Source organism: Oncorhynchus gorbuscha, linkage group LG13 (genome assembly GCF_021184085.1).
Source record: "Oncorhynchus gorbuscha isolate QuinsamMale2020 ecotype Even-year linkage group LG13, OgorEven_v1.0, whole genome shotgun sequence".
Taxonomy (NCBI): Eukaryota; Metazoa; Chordata; class Actinopteri; order Salmoniformes; family Salmonidae; genus Oncorhynchus; species Oncorhynchus gorbuscha.
Window position 1 is genome coordinate 41340984 of NC_060185.1, and position 27336 is coordinate 41368319.

Here is a 27336-nt window from a genome sequence, read left to right on the forward strand (position 1 = left end):
CCAGCCTGATGTAAATCTGTGAAAACTGCTCCATCTGTTGGTGGCTAGGCAGCTATACAGGCTCACCCAGCTCATTCACACACTGCTTAAACACGCAGCTTAATTGCTCAACTATGCATTGTTTTTCGCGTTCTGTTTGAAATCTTTGCATAGTTTTTTATTTATTTTAAAGCTACTGCACTACCAGAGGTGTAAAACTTTAACTCCAAAGATTTTTTTGATATAAATGCTACTTTATTTTGTTTGTGAACAGGAAGTGGATTTAAAAGTGAAAAAGCACTATATGGCTGAAAATGTCACATTTCATGAACCATGTTGAGGACAGCATTGACAGCATCATTTGCGTCTCACCACTAGGGTTGCGAAATTCTGGCAACTTTGCCAAAACTCCCAGTTTTTCCAGACATTCTGGTTGGAGGACTCCAGATGTCCTGATTCCATGAAGCTTTCAACCGGTATTTCTATATTTAATCCTGGACATAAGTTATCGGAAATGTGCAACCCGACTCACCACTGTCAAATACAAATGTGTCGGCTGGCCATCACTCTTAACGCTGACTGGGTGTGTTTTGTTGGGTGTCTCTGGTCCACAGGTATCTCCTCCAGCCTAAAGGGAACGGGAAGTCCAAGACAGACGACCTGGGCTCTCTGAGGCTCAACGTAACCTACACCGAGGACAATGTGCTGCCATCCGCCTGCTACACACCGCTCCGCACGCTGCTGCTCAAGTCCCCAGACATTAAGGTGCTAACCTCAGACCGGTCTTGTTCACACACCTGGTCTGCCTGAATGGTACATTATGCTCATTAAGGAACTTAAAGGGATGCTAGCTGATACCCATATGCTTCCAGTCATTGTGCTAACGCTAGTTAGCATTGGCTCGGGAAACTTCCTTCATACTGGACACAGACATAACAATGGCATCCACAAGTTCATCTGACTCAGGGGAAGTAGATGCAGGGCCTCATTGCCCAAATCCCCAAGTTTCCCTTTAAGGAAGAAAGTGTACAATAGAGGACGCATAGGACCAACAATTTGTCAAAAACAATTTGTCAAAAACTATCAGTGGCCAACCATCGCCCACAGACCCCACTGTGTATTCCACACCGCTGCCAGTAGTTTGTAATGAGTGGTGGCCGTCTACACGTTGAATTGCGGTCAACTAATAATCATTAGTGCCTGACCAATCATCGCTCACATTATGGTGCCTTTTGAGAATAAGGCCATTTTTCCAGAACCTCTCTCTTTCCCACCTGCCTCTCTCCATTTCTCTCTTCCCCCCTCTCAGCCCATCTCGGCGTCAGCGGCCCACATTCTGGGGGACATCTGCAGGGAGAGGTATGAGGCGGTGCTGCCCGTGGTCCGCCTGCTGCTCCACCACAGCCGTCTGGTGTCCTTCGTCTCCGCCATCACTGTCCTGGAACTGGAGAACACTCAGTGAGTAGTACACACTTCTCCTGGGCCCTATCGGCTCTGGACAAAAGTAGTGCTCTATATAGTGAATAGGCATCCTGTCCTCTGAACCCCGTCTTGTCTGTCTAGGGAGGCCAACACCATTTTCCGAGGCAACTCCCTGGCAACGCGCTGCATCGACGACATGATGAAGATTGTAGGGCGGAGCTACCTGACCGTCACCCTGAAGCCTGTATTGGATGAGGTAATGTACATCCATATGTTACCTGGGGAATAATGTGAGGAAATGGATTATGTCATAGATAAACACTGATCGTAAGAAGAAAGCCCTGCTATGAACCACATCGTAGAAGCTCATTTCATAACCTAGGAACAACATGTTTGAAAATGAATTCAAAACTCCGCATAACAGCTAGTTCTTTTTTTCGTAGATTTGTGACTCCAACAAAACCTGTGAGATTGACCCGATTAAACTGAAAGAAGGAGACAACGTTGAGGTCAACAAGGTACAGTATATATTTGTCCGGTGCATCGCAAGCTGTCTATCAGTGTATTGTCTAGTAGTGGGGTGGTATACAGAAAGAACTGTTATAATAAGTGTTTGCGTGTTCACGATGTGCATGTCCGTCCTCTCCAGGAGAACCTGCAGGGGTACGTTCAGAAGGTGTTCTCGTCCATCACCCAGTCCAGCTCCAGCTGTCCCCCGCTCATGTGTGACGTGTTCCGCTCGCTGCGTCACATGGCCTCCAAGCGGTTCCCAGGTGAGCGGGGCATCACACACATCTTCGTCCTCTCTCCTCACCTTCATCCTACCTCATCCTCAGCAGGATTGCACAGTTCTGGAAACCTTTCCAAAGTTCCTGGGTTTAAAAAAAAAATCCTGTTTGGGGAATTGCTCAACTTTCAGGGAAAGATTCTGGAGTTTTGTAACCCTATTCCTCAGTCACAGCTCTCTTATCAATACTCACTGTGTCTCATCACATTAGAGAGAACGTCCACTAACCACAAATCAAGTTTCTGAGATGTTTTCATACCACAAATGTAGGGTTGATTTTGTGTAAGTCCCTTTTTATAATCATTAGTGTAGAAAGGTCCAGGTCTCTATCCAAAGGAAAAATGGTAGATTAGATACAGAAATATAATGCCAAATTTTCCCAAGTATTATCTAGTTACTTTTACAGAGTGGTTTTTATAAAGTATCTTCCATCAGTAAGCAGCATGTTGTAGAGACCATGTCCACCATGAGGTGGAGCCAGAAGCCTGACTAATGTGCAGGAGATAGTATGTATGACAATGAGACAGAGGCCCTTCAAGTAGAAGCTACTGAATCTGTGAGAAGGTCCTGTTAATGTGTAGTGTTAGAACTTTGTATGAGCCTTGTTCTCATAAACTGCTATGCTCATATGAATTGGCACCTTTTTAATGGTAGGAGGAGCATGACCTGTGTATGTATGTCTGTGTGTTTATAAAAGTGTGTGTACTGTGGACAGCAATGCACAGTCCCAAATCAATTATTGTACCCTTTGTTGATCTGAAAGTAGTGGATGGGTATCAACCCTGATATAGGGTCTTTGCTTACGCCAATCCCGATACAGTCCTTTCAAATCCACTAGGTGAGTCAATAAGGTCCAGGGAACAGATGAGATCAGTCTGGAACTGGGCCTGTCCCAGTTGTTAGCCTGTCTGGTGTCAATGGGTGTATCTGCATTGCTTGTTGTTTTAGGCTGAGTTTCAGTACAGCACTTTGTGACATCGGCTCATGTAAAAAAGGGCTTTATAAATACATTTGATTGATTTGATTAATGGGATAGTTCACCAAATTTTAAAAAAATGACATCCTAGTCAATGGATAAGGACAGGTAGCAAAGCTTTATTTTTATTTGTGCTTCTCCTGTCCCCTCCTCTGTCTTCTACGCCCCCCCCCCCCTCCTTCTCTCTCCTGCAGATGATCCTCACGTCCAGTATTCGGCAGTCAGCAGCTTCGTGTTCCTGCGCTTCTTCGCCGTCGCCGTTCTCTCGCCACACACCTTCCAGCTCCGCCCACACCATCCTGTGAATACGCCCATATGCCTATGTTTTTTACATTTGTGTCACATGGGAGGTATCCCAAGTGTTTGCACTTTAGTGTTCACTTAGAAGTGAAAGTGTTCCTCCTATATTTGGGCTCCCGAGTGGCGCAGTGGTCTAAGGCACTGCATCTGCAGACACCCTGGTTCGAATCCAGGCTGTATCACAACCGGACGTGATTGGGAGTCCCATAGGGCGGTGCACAATTGGCCCAGCATCGTCCCGGTTTGGCCGGTGTAGGCCGTCATTGTAAATAAGAATTTGTTCTTAACTGATTTGCCTAGTTAAATTAAGGTATAAGAAAAAAATATTAATTTAGAAGCGGGACCTCACTGCTGCTAAATCATTAACACGACTCCCAGAAATATGATTAGAAATTATTACGTCCTGCTTTTCAGATAATTGACAAAATCTTGCACTAAGTGCTTTTTCTACTTACCCAGAGTCTGATCTCATGGATACCAATTTTGTCTCAACATGCAGAAGTTGCTAACTAGCCTTAGCGCAATTGCTAACTAGCATTAGCACAATGACTGGAAGTCTTTGGAAGAGCTATATTTTGTTATTGTGCTAATGCTAGTAAGCATTTACTCACAAAAATACTTCAAACTGCACACAGAGACATAGACAAACTAAGGGATAACATTTTTGACTAGGTAAGTTGAAAAAGAGCTTTATTGCCAAAATCTGTTTAAAGTCAGTGACAAGTTATAACATATATTTGTAGCAAACCAAGCGAGCAGTGCCCTCGAATGAGAGTACGGCCACTGCTTGCTCTTCATCTCCCTTTAGTGCAGTGGCGGGCATCAGTTATATTTTAAGATGGTGTCAACATAATTACATTTTCATGCATTTTGGTTTAAGATTTTTTTTTTTGCAGTTGAATATCCCAAATACTTTACATTTTACTCATTTAGCAGACACTCTTATCCAGCACGACTTAATGTAGTGAGTACACACACATGCTAGTTAATGCATACATTTTCATATTTAGTTCATACTGGTCCCCTGTGGGAATTGAACCCATAACCCTGGCATTGCAAGTACAATGCTCTACCAACTGAGCCACACGGGACCACTTAAACTCTTCCATGAACAAATCGCACCAGCAGTTACCAGAGGCTACAATGGAAAAACAAACATTGACATCCAGGAACACTTTTGAACGACCAAGTAGCTCCCAAGTAAAGTAGGTTAGGCTACCGACAATGACTAAACCAAGCACGAAACACTAGTCGACTGTTTGATTATAAAGTTGTGCTAGGCCTAGCCTACTATCAAACTGAATTGTTAGCCAAGTTGTTCTAATGAATCGCATGTAGCCTATGATATTACTGTGTTGGCCTAATAGGCATTTTACCGTGTCATTTATTAGTAAATGTACCTGTACTGAAGCCTAAATGTTAGAATTGGGTCCTACAGGTCATAGGCCTATTTCTTTGTTCAAAACCATAGGACAATCATTTCACTTAGATTACTGCAGTAAACCCATCCCTTAGCTTTCTGGAGGGATATGTGGTTAAACATGAGCATCGCTCAAAGCATTTCATACTATTTTAAAATGTTAAGAGTCTGAATATTACTGCGGAAGTAGATGTTCATTGGTCCTTGAAAAGAAGGCCTAGAGCATCTATCATGGATTCAGGAAGGTGCGGTGAGGGGCCAGAGGTGTGTACTACTCTCCTCTAATCTGCCAGCCAGTGGTTGCACACATACAACAACCACTGAGCCCCCCCATAGGGGGCAGTGTTGGACCAGATCTCTCTATGGTCCAGGTTAGCCAGGTGTTGTAAAACAGTGGATTTTCCAGACATGTAACACTGTGTGGGCGTGTGGGACAAGGCTCTTAGCTTTAATCTCCCAGGGGAGATAGTGAATATGTGGAGCTATCCACAGGTGTCTATCCACGGGCCACTGGCCTCCCACAGAGAGGGGGAGGAATGCAGAAGGAGCCCTGTTCATTATAATGAGGGAGAGAGCCAGAGGGGGGCAGAAGAGAAGGAGGGAGAGGGGAGAACCCTGGTCATTATAGTGAGGCCCACCTGGCAGCGTCCAGTATTCTACTCCTTGCGTCAGTGGAGCACACTGAAGCAATTTGACCTCAAATTGTGTGCATGGTACTCAAAATGCATGCAGGTTGTTAGGTCTTGTGTGTGTGACACTGTGATGGCAGCAGCCCCCAGCGTCTCATAGCCGCCCTCTCTTCAAGAACTACAGGAGCCTGGCAGAGAAACCAGGAGCCTAGCCTGTGTGTGTGTATATATGTATATATGTATATGTGTATATATATATTTATATATATTCAGTTTGAATGATGGCAATTTGCATATACTCCAGAATGTTATGAAGAGTGATCAGATGAATTGCAAAGTCCCTCTTTGTCATGCAAATGAACTGAAACCCCTTCAAAAAACATTTCAACTGCATTTCAGCCCTGCCACAAAAGGACTGGCTGACATCATGTCAGTGATTTTCTCGTTAACACAGGTGTGAGTGTTGACAAGGACAAGGCTGGAAATCACTCTGTCATGCTGATTCAGTTCCAATAACAGACTGGAAGCTTTAAACGGAGGGTGGTGCTTGGAATCATTGTTCATCCTCTGTCAAATATGGTTACCTGCAAGGAAACGCGTGCCGTCATCATTGCTTTGCACAAAAAGGGCTTCACAGGCAAGGATATTGCTGCCAGTAAGATTGCACCTAAATCAACCATTTATTGGATCATTAAGAACTTCAAGGAGAGCGGTTCAATTGTTGTGAAGAAGGCTTCAGGGCGCCCAAGAAAGTCCAGCAAGCGCCAGGACTGGCTCCTAAAGTTGATTCAGCTGCGGGATCGGAGCACCACCAGTACAGCGCTTGCTCAGGAATGGCAGCAGGACAAGGTGAGCACTACCAATCAGTCCTGTGTCATGCCAACAGTAAAGCATCCTGAGACCATTCATGTGTGGGGTTGCTTCTCAGCCAAGGGAGCGGGCTCACTCACAATTTTGCCTAAGAACACAGCCATGAATAAAGAATGGTACCAACACATCCTCCGAGAGCAACTTCTCCTAACCATCCAGGAACAGTTTGGTGACGAACAATGCCCTTTCCAGCATGATGGAGCACGTTGCCATAAGGCTAAAGTGATAACTAAGTGGCTCGGAGAACAAAACATTGATATTTTGGGTCCATGGCCAGGAAACTCCCCAGACCTTAATCCCATTGAGAACTTGTGGTCAATCCTCAAGAGGCGGGTGGGACAAAAAAAAAACACAAATTCTGACAAACTCCAAGCATTGATTATGCAAGAATGGGCTGCCATCAGTCAGGATGTGGCCCAGAAGTTAATGGACCTCATGCCAGGGCGGATTGCGTAGGTCTTGAAAAAGAAGGGTCAACACTGCAAATATTAACTCTTTGCATCAACTTCATGTAATTGTCAATAAAAGCCTTTGACACTTATGAAATGCTTTTAATTATACTTCAGTATTCCATAGTAACATCTGACAAAAATATCTAAAGACACTGACACAGCAGACGTTGTGAAAATTAATATTTGTTTCATTCTCAACTTTTTGGCCACGACTGTACACATGAGACTCTGTGTCAAGTGTTTCCCCTATAATAATTTAGCAGGGGTGCACTGCTGCTGTGCTGTTGTGATATAAACTGGGTTGTATTCATTAGGGCATGCAACAGAACATCTATTTTATTTATTTTTTGCAATGGAACATGAACATTTGTGTTTGTAATTGACTAAGTAATCCCTCCCTGTTTGTTTAATTTTATTCAGTTTGGTTCCTAATGAACATGACCCTGGTATTTGACCGTGCTTTGTACACTCCTCTGTCAGGACCTTGAGGTCTCCCGAACACTTACTCTCATCTCCAAGACCATCCAGACTCTGGGGAGCTGGGGGAGCCTGTCCAAAAACAAACTGGTATGTATGAATGTCTCTTATCAGCCTCTCCAACATGCTTATCAATCTTCCCTTGTGTATATCAGTCAGTCAACATGTCTATCAATCATTTAATTCCCACTGGGCACAGATGTCAGTTCAACGTCTAAATTTGATTTACATTTGGTTGAGTTGTCAACTAACATGAATTCAACATGAAATCAACAAAACATTTCACTAAGTCATTGGATTTAGGTTTAAAAGTTGGGTGAAAAAAAATACATTGCCTTTTACGTTGATGACTTTTTGCAAATCCAATTAGTTTTCCATGTTGATTCAACATCATCATAGATTTTGGGGGGTTGAAGAGTACGTGGACACAATGTTGATTTTACATGTTTTTGCCCAGTGGGTTGTCTGTTGGTCCGCTCTGAGCAAAACTAACGCTTTGTTTTGTCTTTAGTCTAGTTTTAAAGAATCCTACATGTATGATTTCTTCAAATCATTCCAAGAAGACAAATGTATTGAAAAAGTAAAAAAGGTGAGTTTTTGGTTGTGAAGCGACCTTCCTATTACATTTTGATTTTGTAGGCCATGTGTCAAACTTAAGGTTTTACCAACCTCATGTTGGTAAATCTCTTTTCCATGTTAGTTTTGCATCTATTGCTGATTTAGCATGGTGTTTCCATCGTGTGTGTGTGTGTGTAGTTCCTAGATGAGATCTCCTCCAACGTCAGTAAGGAGTCCAGCGGGGTGGAAGACTCTGTGGTTCTCAAAGAGGGGTGAGTGGCTCACATCCAGTTATTGATTATAGCTAGTGGAGTAAAGATAATGTGTCCTTTTCCTGGACTGAAAGTTATTTTTAGTCCAGGACTAAATCTTGAAACTTAATTTTAAACGTTTGGTGTCATAACTAGGGCCAGGAGTTTGTCCTGAACAGAGGGGTTTGTCGTTAAGCGGGATCATTAACTTAGCTAGCTAACTAACTCTAATAAACAGTCCTGTATATTGATTGGTTGATTTTTCTGGTTCATAAAGAAAGCTACACATAAATATTGGTTGATAGCTGTGAAGTTAAACTTACTGTACCAATATCAAGTCACTATTTATTTTGCTACAGGGAGATACAGAAGCGGGCCCAGGGAAGGAAACGCATCGGCAAGAGGAACTTCAAGAAGAGGTGGCTCAGAGTGACCAACAGGGAGCTCTCCTACCACAAGCACAGAGGTGAGACATGCGCACACATACACCAACCACACACACACACCACAACTACTGAGCCCCCCCATAGGGGGCAGTGTTGGACCGGATCTCTCTATGGGCCAGGTTAGCCAGGTGTTGTAAAACAGTGGATTTTCCAGACATGTAACACTGTGTGGGCGTGTGGGACAAGGCTCTTAGCTTTAATCTCCCAGGGGAGATGGTGAATATATGGAGCTATCCACAGGTGTCTATCCATGGGCCACTGGCCTCCCACAGAGAGGGGGAGGAATGCAGAAGGAAGCTGTTCATTATAATGAGGGAGAGAGCCAGAGAGTGGCAGAAGAGAAGGAGGGAGAGGGGAGAACCCTGGTCATTATAGTGAGGCCCACTTGGCAGCGTCCAGTATTCTACTCCTTGCCTCAATGGAGCACAGCCATATATATACATACACACACACACAGGCTAGGCTCCTGGTTTCTCTGCCAGGCTCCTGTAGGCCTTGCAGAGAGGGTGGCTATGAGATGCTGGGGGCTGCTGCCATAGCAGTATCACACACACCAGACCTAACAACCTGCACGCATTTTGAGTACCATGCACACAATTTGAGATTAATGTAAACTGGTTTGAAAAACTATCCAAAAATAGGCTTCTAGTTGGCACATTGTGGTTTTTGACCTGACTGTCTGAAGTTGGAGCTGAGCCAATCAGAGGACTTGAGCGAGGATGAAACAAATATCTAGGTCTCATCTTGTTGTCATTGGTGACAAAGCAATGTTGCAGTAAAGCCTAGTAATCAGCCCTAACTTGATGGATTAGGTCAGGGATGGAGGTCTGCAATAAATGTAATAGGCCTAGTCTAGTTTCATATTCCAAATAGCCTACAATAAGCTACACTACAACATTGTATCCAGTAAATCCCTAAACAAAATGAATAAGCCAGTTTACATTTTCACTAGACTATCCACATAAATATATCTATTTGTTAGAATAATCATTACCCCTAATGTAACCATAAAAAGGCGAGTCATTGAGACCACCTCAATTTTTTATTTAATTCATTTAAAAATAAAAATAAGTATTTAAGCGGTGGATCAGCTTAATTTTGCTGAAAGATTTGTTGCTTCCATCAATGTAAATGTCTGCATCATTTCCAGTCCCCCATATTTTTGGGGGTAAATACATATCCATATACAGTGCCTTGCAAAAGTATTCTGCACCCTTGAACTTTGCGACCTTTTACCACATTTCAGGCTTCAAACATAAAGATATAAAACTATATTTTTTTTTTGTGAAGAATCAACAACAAGTGGGACACAATCATGAAGTGGAACGACATTTATTGGATATTTAAAACTTTTTTAACAAATCAAAAACTGAAAAATTGGGTGTGCAAAATTATTCAGCCCCCTTAAGTTAATACTTTGTAGCGCCACCTTTTGCTGCGATTACAGCTGTAAGTCGCTTGGGGTATGTCTATCAGTTTCGCACATCGAGGGACTGAATTTTTTTTCCCCATTCCTCCTTGCAAAACAGCTCGAGCTCAGTGAGGTTGGATGGAGAGCATTTGTGAACAGCAGTTTTCAGTTCTTTCCACAGATTCTCGATTGGATTCAGGTCTGGACTTTGACTTGGCCATTCTAACACCTGGATATGTTTATTTCTGAACCATTCCATTGTAGATGTTGCTTTATGTTTTGGATCATTGTCTTGTTGGAAGACAAATCTCCGTCCCAGTCTCAGGTCTTTTGCAGACTCCATCAGGTTTTCTTCCAGAATGGTCCTGTATTTGGCTCCATCCATCTTCCCATCAATTTTAACCATCTTCCCTGTCCCTGCTGAAGAAAAGCAGGCCCAAACCATGATGCTGCCACCACCATGTTTGACAGTGGGGATGATGTGTTCAGTGTGATGAGCTGTGTTGCTTTTACGCCAAACATAACATTTTGCATTATTGCATTTGTTCCATTTTGGTTTCATCTGACCAGAGCACCTTCTTCCACATGTTTGGTGTGTCTCCCAGGTGGCTTGTGGCAAACTTTAAACGACACTTTTTATGGATATCTTTAAGAAATGGCTTTCTTCTTGCCACTCTTCCATAAAGGCCAGATTTGTGCAATATACGACTGATTGTTGTCCTATGGACAGAGTCTCCCACCTCAGCTGTAGATCTCTGCAGTTCATCCAGAATGATCATGGGCCTCTTGGCTGCATCTCTGATCAGTCTTCTCCTTGTATGAGCTGAAAGTTTAGAGGGACGGCCAGGTCTTGGTAGATTTGCAGTGGTCTGATACTCCTTCCATTTCAATATTATCGCTTGCACAGTGCTCCTTGGGATGTTTAAAGCTTGGGAAATATTTTTGTATCCAAATCCGGCTTTAAACTTCTTCACAACAGTATCTCGGACCTGCCTGGTGTGTTCCTTGTTCTTCATGATGCTCTCTGCGCTTTTAACGGACCTCTGAGTCTATCACAGTGCAGGTGCATTTATACGGAGACTTGATTACACACAGGTGGATTGTATTTATCATTAGTTATTTAGGTCAACAATGGATCATTCAGAGATCCTCACTGAACTTCTGGAGAGAGTTTGCTGCACTGAAAGTAAAAGGGGCTGAATAATTTTGCACGTCCAATTTTTCAGTTTTTGATTTGTTAAAACAGTTTGAAATATCCAATAAATGTCGTTCCACTTCATGATTGTGTCCCACTTGTTGTTGATTCTTCACAAATAAATACAGTTTTATATCTTTATGTTTGAAGCCTGAAATGTGGCAAAAAGTCGCAAAGTTCAAGGGGGCCGAATACTTTAGCAAGGCGCTGTACATACACGTATGCATACATGTATACATACCTATGTAAATATACATACTTTATTAAGAATATACCTTTATTATTCCCCACAGACCCTACCACCCTTACCCCAATTGGAGTAAACCAATAAACACTTTAGGCTTCTACCTTCAGTTTATACATCTTATACACATTTTACAGACACAATCTATTTTACAATAGTTATATTTAGTTTGTGTTTAGTCCTTCCTCTATTTCTGATGTCCATCCAGTTTGATTTGTAACTGCTATTTCACAAAGTTTCCAAACCTATATACATTTTACAGACCCCATATGTTTTACATTGGTTATCGTGTAATTAGTCCCACCCTTCAGCTCCATTCAACCCCTCCCATCCATCTCTTAACACCAACCATTTTGGAATTCTATTTGCCATATTTTTTAACTGTGCTGTGATGCTTCACAAAAATACTGAACCTTTCTATTCTCATAGCTTTTACAGATTGTAATTTAAAAAATAAAAAATCTTGCTCAAATTAATATATTATTGATTGATTGACTATGGCTTTTCATATCACCCTGTATTGCTATCTGCAGCGTTTAGTTCTAGGGAAATGTTGCAATTCTTCAGCCATCCCTGGACCTGTGACTAAAAACGAGCTACATATGGACAATACCAAAGTAAATGATCTAATGACTGCCTCCTCACAGCAAAATCTGCAGAGCTGGGAAGATTGTACCCCCATATATATAACATTCAAAGTTTTGAATCGGACATTATTTTGCGTTCCTTCTGAGAGATTCTTCTGCCAATATCATTATTAGGCTAAATAATTAGCATTTGCCTATGATTTGAGTAGTATACCTCCAGTCCAAGTTAAGTACAGCTTGCCTCCTTTGGATCTATCAAGTTGGGACTGCAAAGCCAAACCATGTTCAAGTCGAGTCTTGTGATCTGTTTGGACTTTGTCATACCTTTCTGATCTCTGAAAGCGAATAGCAGCCAAATGGTTCAGGCCATACTTTACATGGTATGATGGCCTGGACGTTGCATAATGCAATGAGCCGAAGGTCTTGTGTAACACTGTTTTTCCCTCCTCTAATTATTGTGTAGATGTCAAATGATTTTTCGATCCGTTACGTAAATTGCTTGGAACGGCCCCCAGCCAAATCCAACCTTTTCGTTCAGTTACTGCTGCTCCCAGTTCCCCGGCACACTCTACCAAAACTGTTCCCTCATCCACTCTGCTCTGTCGATTTGGGTGTGTGTGTCAGAGGGCTGAGGAGGTGTGTGTGTGGTGAGGTAATATTCAGAATGGATTTTATATACAGTGCATTAGGAAAGTATTCAGACCCCTTGACTTCTTCCACATTTTGTTACGTTACAGCCTTATTCTAAAATGTATACAAAAAATATTTCCTCATGAATCTACACACCATACCCCATAATGGCAAAGCAAAAACATATTTAGACATTTTTACATGTGTGACATGGAGCCAGTGGGTTTGGCGACGAGTATGAAGCGAGGGCCAGCCAACGAGAGCGTACAGGTCGCAATGGTGGGTAGTATATGGGACTTTGGTGACGAAACGGATTGCACTGTGATAGACTGCATCCAATTTGTTGAGTAGGGTATTGGAGGCTATTTTGTAAATGACATAGCCAAAGTCGAGGATTGGTAGGATGGTCAGTTTTACGAGGGTATGTTTGGCAGCATGGGTGAAGGATGCTTTGTTGCGAAATAGGAAGCCAATTCTAGATTTAACTTTGGATTGGAGATGTTTGATATGGGTCTGGAAGGAGAGTTTACAGTCTAACCAGACACCTAAGTATTTGTAGTTGTCCACGTATTCTAAGTCCGAGCCGTCCAGAGTAGTGATGTTGGACAGGCGGGCAGGTGCAGGTAGCGATCGGTTGAAGAGCATGCATTTACTTTTACTTGTATTTAACTATGACAGAAGAAATGAGAGAAAAAAATCCAGAAAATCACATTGTAGGATTTTTTAAATGAATTTATTTGCAAATTATGGTGGAAAATAAGTATTTTGTCACCTAAAACAAGCAAGCAAGATTTCTGGCTCTCACAGACCTGTAACTTCTTCTTTAAGAGGCTCCTCTGTCCTCCACTCGTTACCTGTATTAATGGCACCTGTCTGAACTTGTTATCAGTATAAAAGACACCTGTCCACAACTTCAAACAGTCACACTCCAAACTCTACTATGACAAGACCAAAGACTGTCAAAGGACACCAGAAGCAAAATTGTAGACCTGCACCAGGCTGGGAAGACTGAATCTGCAATAGGTAAGCAGCTTGGTTTGAAGAAATCAACTGTGGGAGCAATTATTAGGAAATGGAAGACCTACAAGACCACTGATAATCTCCCTCGATCCGGGGCTCCACGCAAGATCTCACCCCGTGGGGTCAAAATTATTATTTTTTATTTTACCTTTATTTAACCAGGCAAGTCAGTTAAGAACACATTCTTAACCTCAATGACTGCCTGGGAACAGTGGGTTAACTGCCTGTTCAGGGGCAGAACGACAGATTTGTACCTTGTCAGCTCGGGGGTTTGAACTCGCAACTTTCCGGTTACTAGTCCAACTATCTAATCACTAGGCTACGCTGATCACAAGAACGGTGAGCAAAAATCCCAGAACCACACGGGGGGACCTAGTGAATGACCTGCAGAGAGCTGGGACCAAAATAACAAAGCCTACCATCAGCAAGGGCATTGAAGATGAAACGTGGCTGGGTCTTTCAGCATGACAATGATCCCAAACACACCGCCCGTGCAATGAAGGAGTGGCTTTGTAAGAAGCATTTCAAGGTCCTGGAGTGGCCTAGCCAGTCTCCAGATGTCAACCCCATAGAAAATCTTTGGAGGGAGTTGAAAGTCCGTGTTGCCCAGCAACAGCCCCAAAACATCACTGCTCTAGAGGAGATCTGCATGGAGGAATGGGCCAAAATACCAGCAACAGTGTGTGAACCTTGTGAAGACTTACAGAAAACGTTTGACCTCTGTCATTGCCAACAAATGGTATATAACAAAGTATTGAGCAACTTTTGTTATTGACCAAATACTTTATTTTCCACCATAATTTGCAAATAAATTCATAAAAAATCCTACAATGTGATTTTCTGGATTTTTTTTCTCATTTTGTCTGTCATAGTTGAAGTGTACCTATGATAAATTACAGGCCTCATCTTTTTAAGTTGGAGAACTTGCACAATTGGTGGCTGACTAAATACTTTTTTGCCCCACTGTATGTACGTACATGCATACATACATACATATTTTGGGGTCACTTAGAATTGGCCTTTTTTGAAAGAAACACTTTTTTTTACCATTTTAAAATAACATCAAATTGATCAAAAATACAGTGTAGACATTGTTAATGTTGTAAATGACTATTGTAGCTGGAAATGGCAGATTTCCTTTTATGGAATATCTACATTGGTGCACAGAGACCCATTATCAGCAACCATCACTTCTGTGTTCCACTGGCATGTTAGCTAATCCAAGTTTATAATTTTAAAAGGCTAATAGGTCATTAGAAAACCCTTTTGCAATTATGTTAACACAGCTAAAAACTGTTGTGCTGCTTTAAAGAAGCAATAAAACTGGCCTCCTTTGGACTAGTTGAGGTTCTGGAGCATCAGCATTTGACTTCGATTACAGGCTCAAAATGGCCAGGAACAAAGCACTTTCTTCTGAAACTCGTCAGTCTATTCTTGTTCTGAGAAATGAAGGCTATTCCATGGGAGAAATTGCCAAGAAACTGAAGATCTCGTACAACGCTGTGTACTGCTCCCTTCACATAACAGCGCAAACTGGCTCTAGCCAGAATAGAAAGAGGAGTGGGAGGCCCCGGTGCACAACTGAGCAAGAGGACAAGTACATTAGTGTCTAGTTTGAGAAATGAACGCCTCACAAGTCCTCAACTGGCAGCTTCATTAAGTAGTACCCGCAAAAACACCAGTCTCAACAGTGAAGAGGTGACTCAAGACACACTGATGTAGGTCGAAATAGACAACACCCATGGACATTTAGCAACATCTAGTTAGTTGGTCTTGGCAAATTAGCACTGGTGTGGTTGAAATGATTCAATAACAAAGTTGAGTACTAAATGCAAGTTTGAATGATATTGGAAAATGATTGATTCAGATACAAGGCTAAAGCTTAGGTTACAAGTTATCACCTGCACTAACAAAGCCATCACCTACAGAGAGATGAACCTGAAGAAGAGTCCCCTAAGCAAGATGGTCCTGGTGCTCTTGTCACAAACACAAACAGACCGCACAGAGCTTCAGGACAGCAACACAATTAGACTCAGCCAAATCATGAAAAAATGTAAAAGATAATTCATTTCCAACGTGTCAAGTAGAATGCTAGGAACTAGAATGCGATTTGGCCTTACCTGACCACTGTGACAAACCCAAAATGAAGAAAAGCTTGACTATGTATAGACTCAGTGAGCATAGCCCTGCTATTGAGAGTCCACCAAGGACATACCTGGCTCTCAAACCCACCATTTTTATAAACTCCCATATAGATATCTATATAACAGAATCTGACTGTTGCGTTAACTTCCAATAACATCCTCGTACTACATGACGTCACCACAACAGCACCTACAGAGTCACATTTGGGCCGTCTGATTGGTCCAGAAACCGATGGGTTGGGCCAGAGCCAGAACACGTGGGTAAAGCGAAAGTTTCAAAATTTGTCATTGGCTTTGATACTCAAATTGGTTAGATCCAATCCCTGATTACTTTGTTTTGTACAACGCCCCTTCTACCTTACGTCACCATAAATGACTACAGTTGAAGTAGGAAGTTTACAGACAACTTAGCCAAATACATTTCAACTCAGTTTTTCACAATTCCTGACATTTAATCCTAATAAAAAATCCCTGTCTTAGGTCAGTTAGGATCACCACTTTATTTTAATAATGTGAAATGTCAGAATAATAGTAGAGAGATAGAGCTGGTGTAACTGAGTCAGGTTTGTAGGCCTCCTTGCTCACACACGGTTTTTCAGTTTTGCCCACAAGTTTTCTATAGGATTGAAGTCAGGGCTTTGTGATGGCCACTCCAAAACCTTGACTTTGTTGGCCTTAAGCCATTTTTGCCACAACTTTGGAAGTATGCTTGGGGTCATTGTCCATTTTGGAAGACTGATTTGCGACCAAGCTTTAACTTCCTGACTGATGTCTTGATGTTGCTTCAACATATTCACATAATTTTCTCCCTTATGATGCCATCTATTTTGTGAAGTGCACCAGTCCCTCCTGCAGCAAAGCACCCCCATAACATGATGCTTCCACCCCCCGTGCTTCACGGTTAGAATGATGTTCTTCGGCTTGCAAGCCTCCTCCTTTTTCCTCCAAACATAACGATGGTCATTATGGCCAAACAGTTCTATTTTTGTTTCATCGGACCAGAGGACATTTCTCCAAAAAGTACAAGGAGGCTGGAGATTTGTGAGAAGACAACCTTTTACATATTGAATTCGGGCTAGAAGGTCGAAGGTTTGAGACCTACTCCCTGCTGTTTCATTACTTTGGTGTCAGAAGTGATCAGACCTTGCATCCACGACAGTGCGTGTGCTTGGTCAATGAGCACGTTCCTCTAAGACGTAGAGTTGCAAGCTAGCGCGACAACGCGCTCTTTCAAAGGAGGGAGTAGTGTAACAACCCTGGGTTTATAAGTGTGGATATTGACTCTGTCACTTGAGCATGCGGCACAGTCGATTTCGGGCTAGAAGGTTGAGGGTTAGAGACCTGCTCCCTGCCTGTTTCATGTTGATAAAAGCAGTGGCATGTATTAATGGTTGCAACGCCAGGCTTTTGACCAAGAAAAAATTTACCAATATATATTTTTTTATATAATAATAATGTACCCTTTGTCTCAGTTTCATAATTTCCCATCAATTCGCAAGAGACTGAATGTATCTCACAAGAGAACTCATCCAAGCGAGCGAAACCATGCCCCTCTACGTGTAGGCCATCTATCTGATGCTGTCTGGTCCAAATGAGTATGGCATTGTTGCTGTCCATATCATTGAATCCAAGGGGAGCCAGCAAGCATTTGGCCTCCCTTGATTAAAAAAAGTGACTAGCTAGCTAAAATTGTACCCTTTCCTAAATTAGCCTTGGATGGAGATAGGGATTTGGACTTGTACCATACTTAATTCTCTGTATAACAGGGATTCTGATCCAACCATTAATTCATACATTGTTGTGCCCCTGGCCTAAGAGGATGGAAGTTCAATATGTAGCTAGATCCTAGCTAATGTTAACTAGCTAACATTGACCATGAATGGAATTTAGGCTAGCGAGCAAGCATTTTAGCCAGGTAACCTAGGACAAAAAAAATAAAAGCGTGTACTGAATCACAGAGTGATAGACCGTTTCGTCAACTTGAAACGGAGGAGGATAACATTTGGCGTGACTCTACAAGTAATGAGTTAACATGTTTTTCTACTTGCACGAACGCGCACACAGAAATCAAAACCATTGACAGCTAAATTGTTTTTGGTATCTTTTAGTTGCCACTGTATTAGACTAAGCAGAAGTGGTTTGATGTGTGTATCTGTGCTTACAACTGTATGTTTGTGAACGGTACTGTTTGCTTGCTTGTTTGTGTCTGTCGGTGTTCCTTGTAACATTGTTTATGTAAATCCCGGCCTCTCGACTCAGGGCAATGGGCCCTAAAGCTCCAGCCACTCCTTCTACTCCTTGTCTCACTCTTTCTCAAGTATTGGAGCTATGTAAACTCTCATGAATTCTTTGAAGAAAGAAACCGCTCCCAATCTTTTTAGTCAGGTCCTGGTCTCCTGAGTGTGCTCCCAACTGCTTACAAGCTACCAACTCATTCACCGCCATGTCAACAGTCAGTCTGGACACATTTAATTATCAATTTATTTTGTTTTTATTGGAAAGTGGGAAAACCCGCTGTCAGCGTGTGCATCCATCTTGAATTCCATAGGGAGGTAGCTGTTTTTCATTGAACCGGGATGCACTTGAAACCCATGGTTTGATAAACACAGGGTATGCGAACAACTGCAATTTTAAATGTGTATTTCATCATATCAAAGTACATATTTGGTGAAGGAGCCAACTTCCTGATGTTAATTTATCATATTTAGCATTGGGTGTGTAGGTTTGGGAGATTGTAGATTTGTATTCTATACTCCCACAACATACTTCTCACTCATTCCTCCACAATCACATGACTTAGATGTTAAACATGAACATGCATGCACATTACATTTGTTTGTGTTTTGAGTGGTCTCTGGAGCTGTGCTCTGCCACTAAAGTGCTGGCTCTCCTACAGCAGAACAGGCAGACAGATGGGGCCTCTTGGTTGGTGTCACACTTTTTTTTACCTTTATTTAACTATGCACGTCAGTTAAGAACAAATTCTTATTTACAATGACAACCTACTGTTCCCCGGTAGGCCAACTGCCTTGTTCAGGGGCAAAATGACAGATTTGTACCTTTTCAGCTTGGGGAATTGATCCAGCAAGCTGACAAGGTAAAAATCTGTTGTTCACTCTAAATCGAATCAAACTTTATTAGTCACATGCGATGAATACAACAAATACAACAGTGCAGTTCAAGAAGAGTTAAGAAAATATTTTTCAAAATAAAGTAAGACCATAACAATAACGAGGCTATATAGAAGGGGTACAGGTTAGAGGTAATTTGTTCATGTAGATAGGGGTGAAGTGACTATGCATAGATCATAAACAGTGAGTAGCAACAGTGTACAGAACAAATGTAGGGGTGGGTGTCAATGGAAATAGTCCAATGTCCATTTGATTAATTGTTCAGCAGTCTTATGGCTTGGGGGTAGAAGCTGTTAAGGAGCCTATTGGTCCTAGATGCTCCGGTACCACTTTCCGTGCGGAGGCAGAGCGAACAGTCTATGACTTGGGTGACTAGAGTCTCTGACAATTTTATGGGCTTTCCTCTGACACCGTCTATTATATAGGTCCTGGATTGCAGGAAGCATGGCCCCAGTGATGTACTGGACTATACGCACTACCCTCTGTAGGGCCTTACGGTCAGATGCCCAGCAGTTGCCATACCTGGCGGTAATGCAACTGATCAGGATGCCCTCGATGGTGCAGCTGTAGAAATTCTTGAGGATCTGGGGACCCATGTCAAATCTTTTCAATCTCCTGAGGGGGAATAGGTTTTGTCGTGCCTTCTTCACGACGATCTTGGTGTGCTTGGACCATGTTAGTTTGTTGGTGATGTGGACGCCAATTAACTTGAAGCTGTTAATGGGGGCCTGTTCTGTAGTCCATGATCAGCTCCTTTGTCTTGCTCACATTAAGGGAGAGGTTGTTGTCCTGGCACCACACTGCCAGGTTTCTGACCTCCTCCCTATAGGCTGTCTCATCGTTGTCGGTAATCAGGCCTACCACTGTTGTCGTCAGCATACTTAATGATGTTGTTGGAGTCGTGTTTGGCCACGCAGTCGTGAGTGAACAGGGAGGGCCGAAATGCACACCCCTGAGGGGCCCCAGTGTTGAGGACCAGCGTTACAGACGTTTTGTGGATCTGTTGGGGCGGTATGCGAATTGGATTGGGTCTAGGGTATCCAGGAGGATACTGTTGATGTGAGACATGACCAGCTTTTCAAAGCACTTCATGGCTACTTACGTGAGTGCTACAGGGCGGTAACCTGCCTAAATGATGATCTTTGCTTCCTTGGGCACAGGGACTATGGTGGTCTGCTTGAAATGTGGATATTACAGACTCAGTCTGGGATAGGATGAAAATGTCAGTGAAGGCACTTACCAGTTGGTCCGTGCATGTGTTGAGTACACGTCCTGGAAATCCAGCTGGCCCCGCGGCTTTGTGAATGTTGTTTAAAGGTCTTGCTCATGTCGGCTACCAAGAACATTAGACAGTGACAAAAACAGGGTTTGGGAGGTGCAGCTGAACCACCATGACATCAGGATGCACTTGGGCTCTGGTGGTGCTGTTTTCAGGGCTTTGTAATAGTCAGTGCCAAAAAGGTTTGAAAGGCTTTTTGGAGGTTGTGAACGATGTCTCCTGTTGCTGTAAGTGTTTAATGTGACTCATAACTTGAGTATGGGTTTCAATTTCTAATGGAATGGAGAAGGACGGGGGTCTGTGTCAAGGGATTATGATGGTTTAGTATGCACATTTATCATTATGATCCCTGCAGATGGAACTAAACACTAGGACTACTTCTCAAATGGCAACCAATTCCAGAGGGCTCTGGTCAAAAGTAGTGTGCACTATGTAGGGTGCGCCCCAAATGGCACCCTCATCCCTATCTGTGTGTCCCCCTAGGCTAACGTGTGTGTGTGTCTGGGTTCACTTTCAGACTAGTAGTGTGTCTGATTATTCTCCCATGTTTTTCTCATAATATTGGCAGGAGGTTTCAGTAAAATTGTGACGAGAACCATCGATCAGAATGTTAAGATCTGCATCTGGTTGGCTAGACATATATTTTTTATTTAACTGTGCTAAGTGTGTGTGCGTGTGTGAGACTGAACTGGAAGGCAGAAGATATGCAGAGAATCAGATTGCGCTGGAGGTATGAGAGGTGGGGCCAGGGGGTGCCTCGGCCTGGAAATGCAGAGGAGGAAGGTGGCAGGCACAGAAAGGCGCTCCCTCTTAAATGAGAGATTGGGATGGCAACATTCATCACATACCCAATGCACCTGGATTCACGTATGCAAGGGAGAGAGAAGGAAGGGGGAGGGAATGTGTGCGTATGTGCAGTGAAGTATCATCAGTGGGTCAGACACTTCACTCTATCAGTTAGATAAAGGGAAGGAGTGTGAGCTGATAGGTGGAGATTGAAGAGAGACCAATGGCAGGAGCTGATACTGAGACTGCTTTTATAACTGTATATGGTTTTGTGTTTTGGCCTGGCTATTGTCAGACACCGTGACGGAAATGGTTGTCTATCAAGTTTAAAGACTGTTTTCTATTTTTGTTGGAAGGGTTGGTGTGAAATGTAATGGGGTCAGATGGTGTAAGACCTCAATGTTCCTCCTAGTGATGCAGCTTGACCAAGACATGAGTGCTAAGGGTGCACATAAGGGTAAGAGTCCAATGTAGACATTTTGTGTGTGTGAGTATATTGAACATTTCTTTCTGTTTTCCAAGGGAAAGAAGCACTCTGCATTATCCCAGTGAAGAATATCCGGGCTGTGGAGAAACTGTACGAAAGTGCCTTTAACCGCAAAAATGTAAGCAGGACTGTCTTTGTCTGATGTGGTCTGTTTAGAGCCAGGAGTTTACCCTGGCCACCTACCTGACCAGTAAACGGTCAAGCACAGTTAACCTCTGGGCCCTTGCATTAGCCTATAGTATTTCCTGGTCAGGTCAAAATATCAGGAAAAACTCCTTTGGTTCTGTGTAAGTTGTGAGGGAAGTTCTTTGAGTTTCCGCATTGAATTTGAACAGAAACGTGAGTACTATGAGTTTCTGTTACTCAAAAGAAAATCGTAATTGTCCGCAAAGGGCAATTAATTTGCACCTTATTGACAGCCTGTCAGATTTTTTGTTTGTGTGTGTTATTGACAACCCCTCTCTCCTCTCCCCTTTTTAGATGTTCCAGGTGCTCCACAGTGAGAAGCCTCTGTACGTGCAGGCGGGGAACTGCGTGGAGGCCAGTGAGTGGGTGGAGGTGCTGAGCCAAGTAAGCCGCTGTAACCCGGACCGCCTGGGCACCTTCCACCCCTCGGCCTACGTGGCGGGGGCCTGGCTCTGCTGCAGGAGCCTGAGCGACAGCCAGCCGGGCTGCAAACCCTGCACACCGTGAGTACTCACCCCTGAATCTCAAACCAACCTCTACTAGTCCCTAGATCAGTGTTACCCAATAACATTTTATAAAAATCACCAGTATCACCACACGTAGAGGGACATACAGTGAGCTCCAAACGTACTGAGACAGTGACACATTTTTGTTTTGGCTCTGTACTCCAGCGCTTTGGATTTGAGATGATACAATTGCTATATGAGGTTAGACTGTCGGCTTTCATTTGAGTGTATTTTCATCCATAGTTGGTGAACAGTTTAGAAATTACAGCACTTTGTGTATATATTCTCCCCATTTTTAGGGAAACAAAGTATTGGGCCAAATTCCCTTATGTGTATTAAAGTAGTAAAAATTTAAGTCTTTGGTCCCATAGTCATAGCACACAATGACTACATCAAGCTTGTGACTGTAAACATTTGTTGGATGCATTTGCTGTTTTATTGTAAATAAGAACATCATGCATTAATGTGGATGCTACCATGATTATGGATATCCTGTATGAATTGTGAATAATGATGAGTGAGAAAGTTAGAGGCATAAATATCATACCCCCTGTTATTGTAACCTCCTCTGTTATTGTAATGGTGAGAGTTTAGCATGTTTTTGGGACTATGATATAAAATGCTAACCTCCCAAGTTATTGTAATGGTGAGAGGTTAGCATGTTTTGGGACTATGATATAAAATGCTAACCTCCCAAGTTATTGTAATGATGAGAGGTTAGCATGTTTTGGGACTATGATATAAAATGCTAACCTCCCAAGTGTAATGGTGAGAGGTTGCATGTTTTGGGAATGATATAAAATGCTAACCTCCCAAGTTATTGTAATGGTGAGAGGTTAGCATGTTTTGGGACTATGATATAAAATGCTAACCTCCCAAGTTATTGTAATGGTGAGAGGTTAGCATGTTTTGGGACTATGATATAAAATGCTAACCTCCCAAGTTATTGTAATGGTGAGAGGTTAGCATGTTTTGGGGGTATGATATTTGTGTAACTTTCTCACTCCTCAATATGCACAATTCATTCAGGGGTATCCGTAGTAATGGTTGCATCCACATTAATGTAGATGTGTTTAGAAACATATGACATTCTTATTTACAATAAAAGTGACTCTAAAATGACAGCAATTATTTATTTCTATTGGGGACAAAATAATCTGAAACGCAACCAAAACAAGCAGCAAATGCATCCAACAAGTTTGTAGAGCCACAAGCTTGATGTAGTCATTGTGTGCTAGGAATATGGGACTAAATACTAAACTTTTGGCTTCTTTAATAAATGTGTAAGTGAATTTGTCCCAGTACGTTTGGTCCCCTGAAAGTGTTGTAATTTCTAAACGGTTCACCCAACATGGATGAAAATCCCCTCAAATGAAAGCTGACAGTCTGTTCTGTTCTCCAACACTTTGGATTTATTTACAAAAACAACAACAAAATTGTCACTGTCCCAATACTTTTGGAGCTCACTGTATGAACGTTTATGAATTTAATCAATGTTTGAAATTATTATTGGGACACGTAATACAAATTATTTATAACTATGTTCCGGCCCCCGACCGTTCGCTCAAGGAATGATTGTAATTGGTGACCTCTACCCTAGGTGCTTGTGTAGATCGGGTAGGTTTGTATAGATGGCTGTATGGTTCATTTGATTTATTTTCAGTCAATTCATTGTGATGGCTAAAAATACATCTTGTAACTGCAGATAGTAAGTCTGATTACTCCTGGGCTACAGCTCCCAAATATTAATTTATAGAACTTAAAAAGAGTTGAGCACAGAACATTTTTACATGGTTCATAGTTCTATCTTGGAATTTGCCATATTTTTTGTACTGATGCTATCCTTCCCTCTCAGATCAACACAAGTTCCTAGAAGATAGAGGCTGCTTCCTCAAAGAAATTGACCGTATCACAATCACTGCCTACTTGTATCAGACACCTGAGTCTTATTCAATAGGGAGCACGTAGCGAAATTGGACAATTCCAGCACGCGTTATTGGATAATTCCAGGTTCTTTTTTTCTTCCATTTGGTGCCTAATGAATATGACCCGGTCTTCTCTCCCAGTACCTTGCTGGCTAACCTGCAGCTGGACATCGACTGTGACCGCGAGACAGAGAGAATCTTCTCCCTCCTCACCTCCAGCTACTCCAAGCTGCAGAAGATGGAAGGCAAGTGGGATTCTACCAGTCAATTGCCCAACTCTCACATAAATGAATATAAAAAATATTCTTATCACAATAGATTATTTCTATAGTGGCTTATTGCATGAGGCATTTTCTCTTGAACCGTACGTACCCTGCCGGCTCAGATATTTTATTTTCATTGTCCTTTCCAGCTCAGTTCCTGCAACTATTGTGTATGACTAACTAGGCTAGTACAGCTCGGCTTGGCTCAGTTTGGCCCTTTAGTGGGAATCTGGCAACAGTAGCTTGGTGTGATAGCCTGTGATGATGACCTCATGTATCTGTCTCCTGTGATTAGATGCGTGTGCCAGCATCGCTGTGTACCAGGGACCTCCGAGGGAGCAGGACGACTACTCCCTGTTCACCATCCAGGACCCCAAGGAGACATTCCACACAGTGCAGCAGATCACACACATCCTGGAGGAGCTGCAGAGAGAGCACGACACTCGCAGCGGCACCGCGCAGTACGGCAGCCAGTAAGTACACGCACGCACTCTCAAATGCATACATACATATGTGTATACACGGACACGTTTTCACATGTACTCACATGCACACATGGATACACACATGCGTAGAGGGCCACGTAAATATTTATCCTCTTTGCTTTTCTGTGTCTTTCTAGAGAGAATCCGATAGTTGGGAAAACATCCTAACCAGTCTAGGTGGGTCTGTCTGGCCTGAGTTCAACACTGGAGCCCCAGGGTGGCACCGTCGGGATTGGTACTGAGAACGCTGCCTGCCTCCGCGAATACCAAGAACGCATTACCCCCAAGGTCGTGCTCTGCACCCCCGTCCACCACCGTGTGACTGGACGGACCGTCCAATAGAGGAAGTTAGAATTGTCACCTGACCCTGACCAGAAGCTCTCATTGGTTCAGAATAGGAGACCCTTAGTTGTTTTTTAAAATTCTCTTTCCCCGCCTGTCTCCATCCCTCTCTCGTTCTCACACACCACTGCCCTAATCAGAGGAGAATGTGCTTGCTCTCGTCTTCTACTTGATTTGCACAACAAAACTCAATCATTTCATTGAAATCTACCCTTTTTCTACAGTTCGGTGAAGACCAGACAACATCATTAGTTGGTGTGTGTGTGTGAATAGGCTGCTAAAATAATCCCTTTTATACACTTAATGTTTTCGATCATCAACCATCAAGATGAAGCTCTCAATCTCTTGGGGCTTCACTGTTTGACGTCTGTTTACAACTAAACAGCAAGCTGATTTTGTTTATCTCATTTTCTATAAAAGGGAATTTTTCTCTCCTCCTCCTCTACCCACCTCTATATTTTGTGCTTTGAACAAATGCAGGTGTTTCAGAGTACAGTTAAGTGGATGAAACCGATCTGCCTTATTTTTCTTAATGGATGTATGTGTAAAAGTCTCTCTCACATCCATCCTCGGGTTAGGGAATAATGCCCAAGCACTTTACATATTTGGAATATTCCAGATGGCATCATTTTAGATACGTGGTATCAGTAAACCCCCCCACATTGATCAGTTAAATGATCTCGTTTACGTTCTCGTTTCCATTCCTGTACGATGACGTTTATAGCCTGTAGATTTTAATAGCTATTTTTCTTACACCAAAGATGAAAATTTCGTAGGATCGACTTGGGAAAAAAAGGGTATAAATGTATTTTGAATACAGACTTTTTGAAAATGGAGAGAAATGCAGGATATATTTAGTTCATGTACATCCTTTTAACGATGTAGACGATTTGATTGAGTAACGTTCTAATGTTCTCTGGAAATGCAGAGGGGCCGTGGTCGGTAGTCTGTGACAACCGCTTCATCATGTAGTGATGTCACTGCATATCAATCACCATAAATCACAACAAGATAGACAATCCCCTTCACTTGCCAATCTAGCCCCTTAGATAGTCAACACTGCATCACTGGCCCACATTAACTAGTAGTCAAAGCTCAGGGATGATAGACGAGTTTCCCACTAGTACACTGAACAAAAACATAAATGCAAGATGCAACAATTGCAAAGATTTTCCTGAGTTACAGTTCATATAAGGAAATCAGTCAATTGAAATGAATTCATTAGGCCCTAATCTATGGATTTCACATGAGTGGGAATACAGATATGCATCTGTTGATCAGATACCTTTTTTTTAAAGGGTAGTTGCGTGGATCAGAAAACCAGTCAGTATCTGGTGGGACCACCATTTGCCTCATGCAGTGCGACAATTCTCCTTCACATAGAGTTTATCAGGCTGTTGATTGTGGCCTGTGAATGTTGCCCCACTTCTCTTCAATGGCTGTGCAAAGTTTCTGGATATTGGCGGGAACTGGAACACGCTGTTGTACATGTCGTTCCAGAGCATCGCAAACGTGCTCAATGGGTGACATGTCTGGTGAGTATGTAGACCATGGAAGAACTGGGACATTTTCAGCTTCCAGGAAGTATATACAGATCCTTGCGACATGGGGCCGTGCATCATGATGCATAAAGTGATGGCAGCGGATGAATGGCACGACAATGGGCCTCAGGATCTCGTCACAGTACCTCTGCATTAAAATTCCCATCGATAAAATGCAATTGTGTTCGTTGTCCGTAGCTTATGCCTGCCCATACCAACCCCCCCCCCCCCCCCCCCCTGTGGCACACATTTATTTGAGCAAACCACTCACCCACACGACACCATACACATGGTCTACCATCTTCCCGGTACAGTTGAAAACCAGGATTCAATCCATGGAAAGCACACTTCTCCAGTGTGTCAGTGGCCTTGGAAGATGAGCATTTGATGTCAAACTGCAGTCAAGTCAAGACCCTGGTGAGAATGAAGAGCACGCAGATGAGCTTCCATGAGATGATTTCTGACAGTTTGTGCAGAAAGTCTTAGTTGTGCAAACCCACTGTTTCATCAACTGTCTGGGTGTCTTGTCTCAGACCATCCCGCAGGTGAAGAAGCCGGGTGTGGAGATCCTGAGCTTGCGACATTACACGTGGTCTGCAGTTGTGAG

At 42.7% G+C, this 27336-nt stretch overlaps 1 protein-coding gene and 1 non-coding gene across 3 annotated transcripts in view; one reads left to right on the forward strand and one right to left on the reverse strand.

Moving 5' to 3' along the window:
• Window positions 1–26486, forward strand: part of LOC123992886 (ras GTPase-activating protein 2-like) — a 43761-nt gene extending 17275 nt beyond the window's left edge. For both annotated transcript variants that reach the window (XM_046294499.1, XM_046294500.1), the window contains 15 exons: window positions 594–744; window positions 1289–1437; window positions 1543–1657; window positions 1845–1919; window positions 2051–2174; window positions 3359–3465; window positions 7316–7402; window positions 7824–7901; window positions 8069–8142; window positions 8481–8587; window positions 21517–21599; window positions 21962–22170; window positions 24240–24343; window positions 24657–24834; window positions 24984–26486. In XM_046294499.1, the coding sequence (XP_046150455.1) occupies window positions 594–744; window positions 1289–1437; window positions 1543–1657; window positions 1845–1919; window positions 2051–2174; window positions 3359–3465; window positions 7316–7402; window positions 7824–7901; window positions 8069–8142; window positions 8481–8587; window positions 21517–21599; window positions 21962–22170; window positions 24240–24343; window positions 24657–24834; window positions 24984–25014 (1672 nt within the window). In that variant the 3' untranslated portion in view covers window positions 25015–26486. The remainder of the gene's footprint in view (window positions 1–593; window positions 745–1288; window positions 1438–1542; window positions 1658–1844; window positions 1920–2050; window positions 2175–3358; window positions 3466–7315; window positions 7403–7823; window positions 7902–8068; window positions 8143–8480; window positions 8588–21516; window positions 21600–21961; window positions 22171–24239; window positions 24344–24656; window positions 24835–24983) is intronic.
• Window positions 4482–4557, reverse strand: trnaa-ugc. The gene has a single exon. It is a non-coding gene; the product is annotated as a tRNA-Ala (tRNA).
• Window positions 26487–27336: the final 850 nt, after the last annotated feature.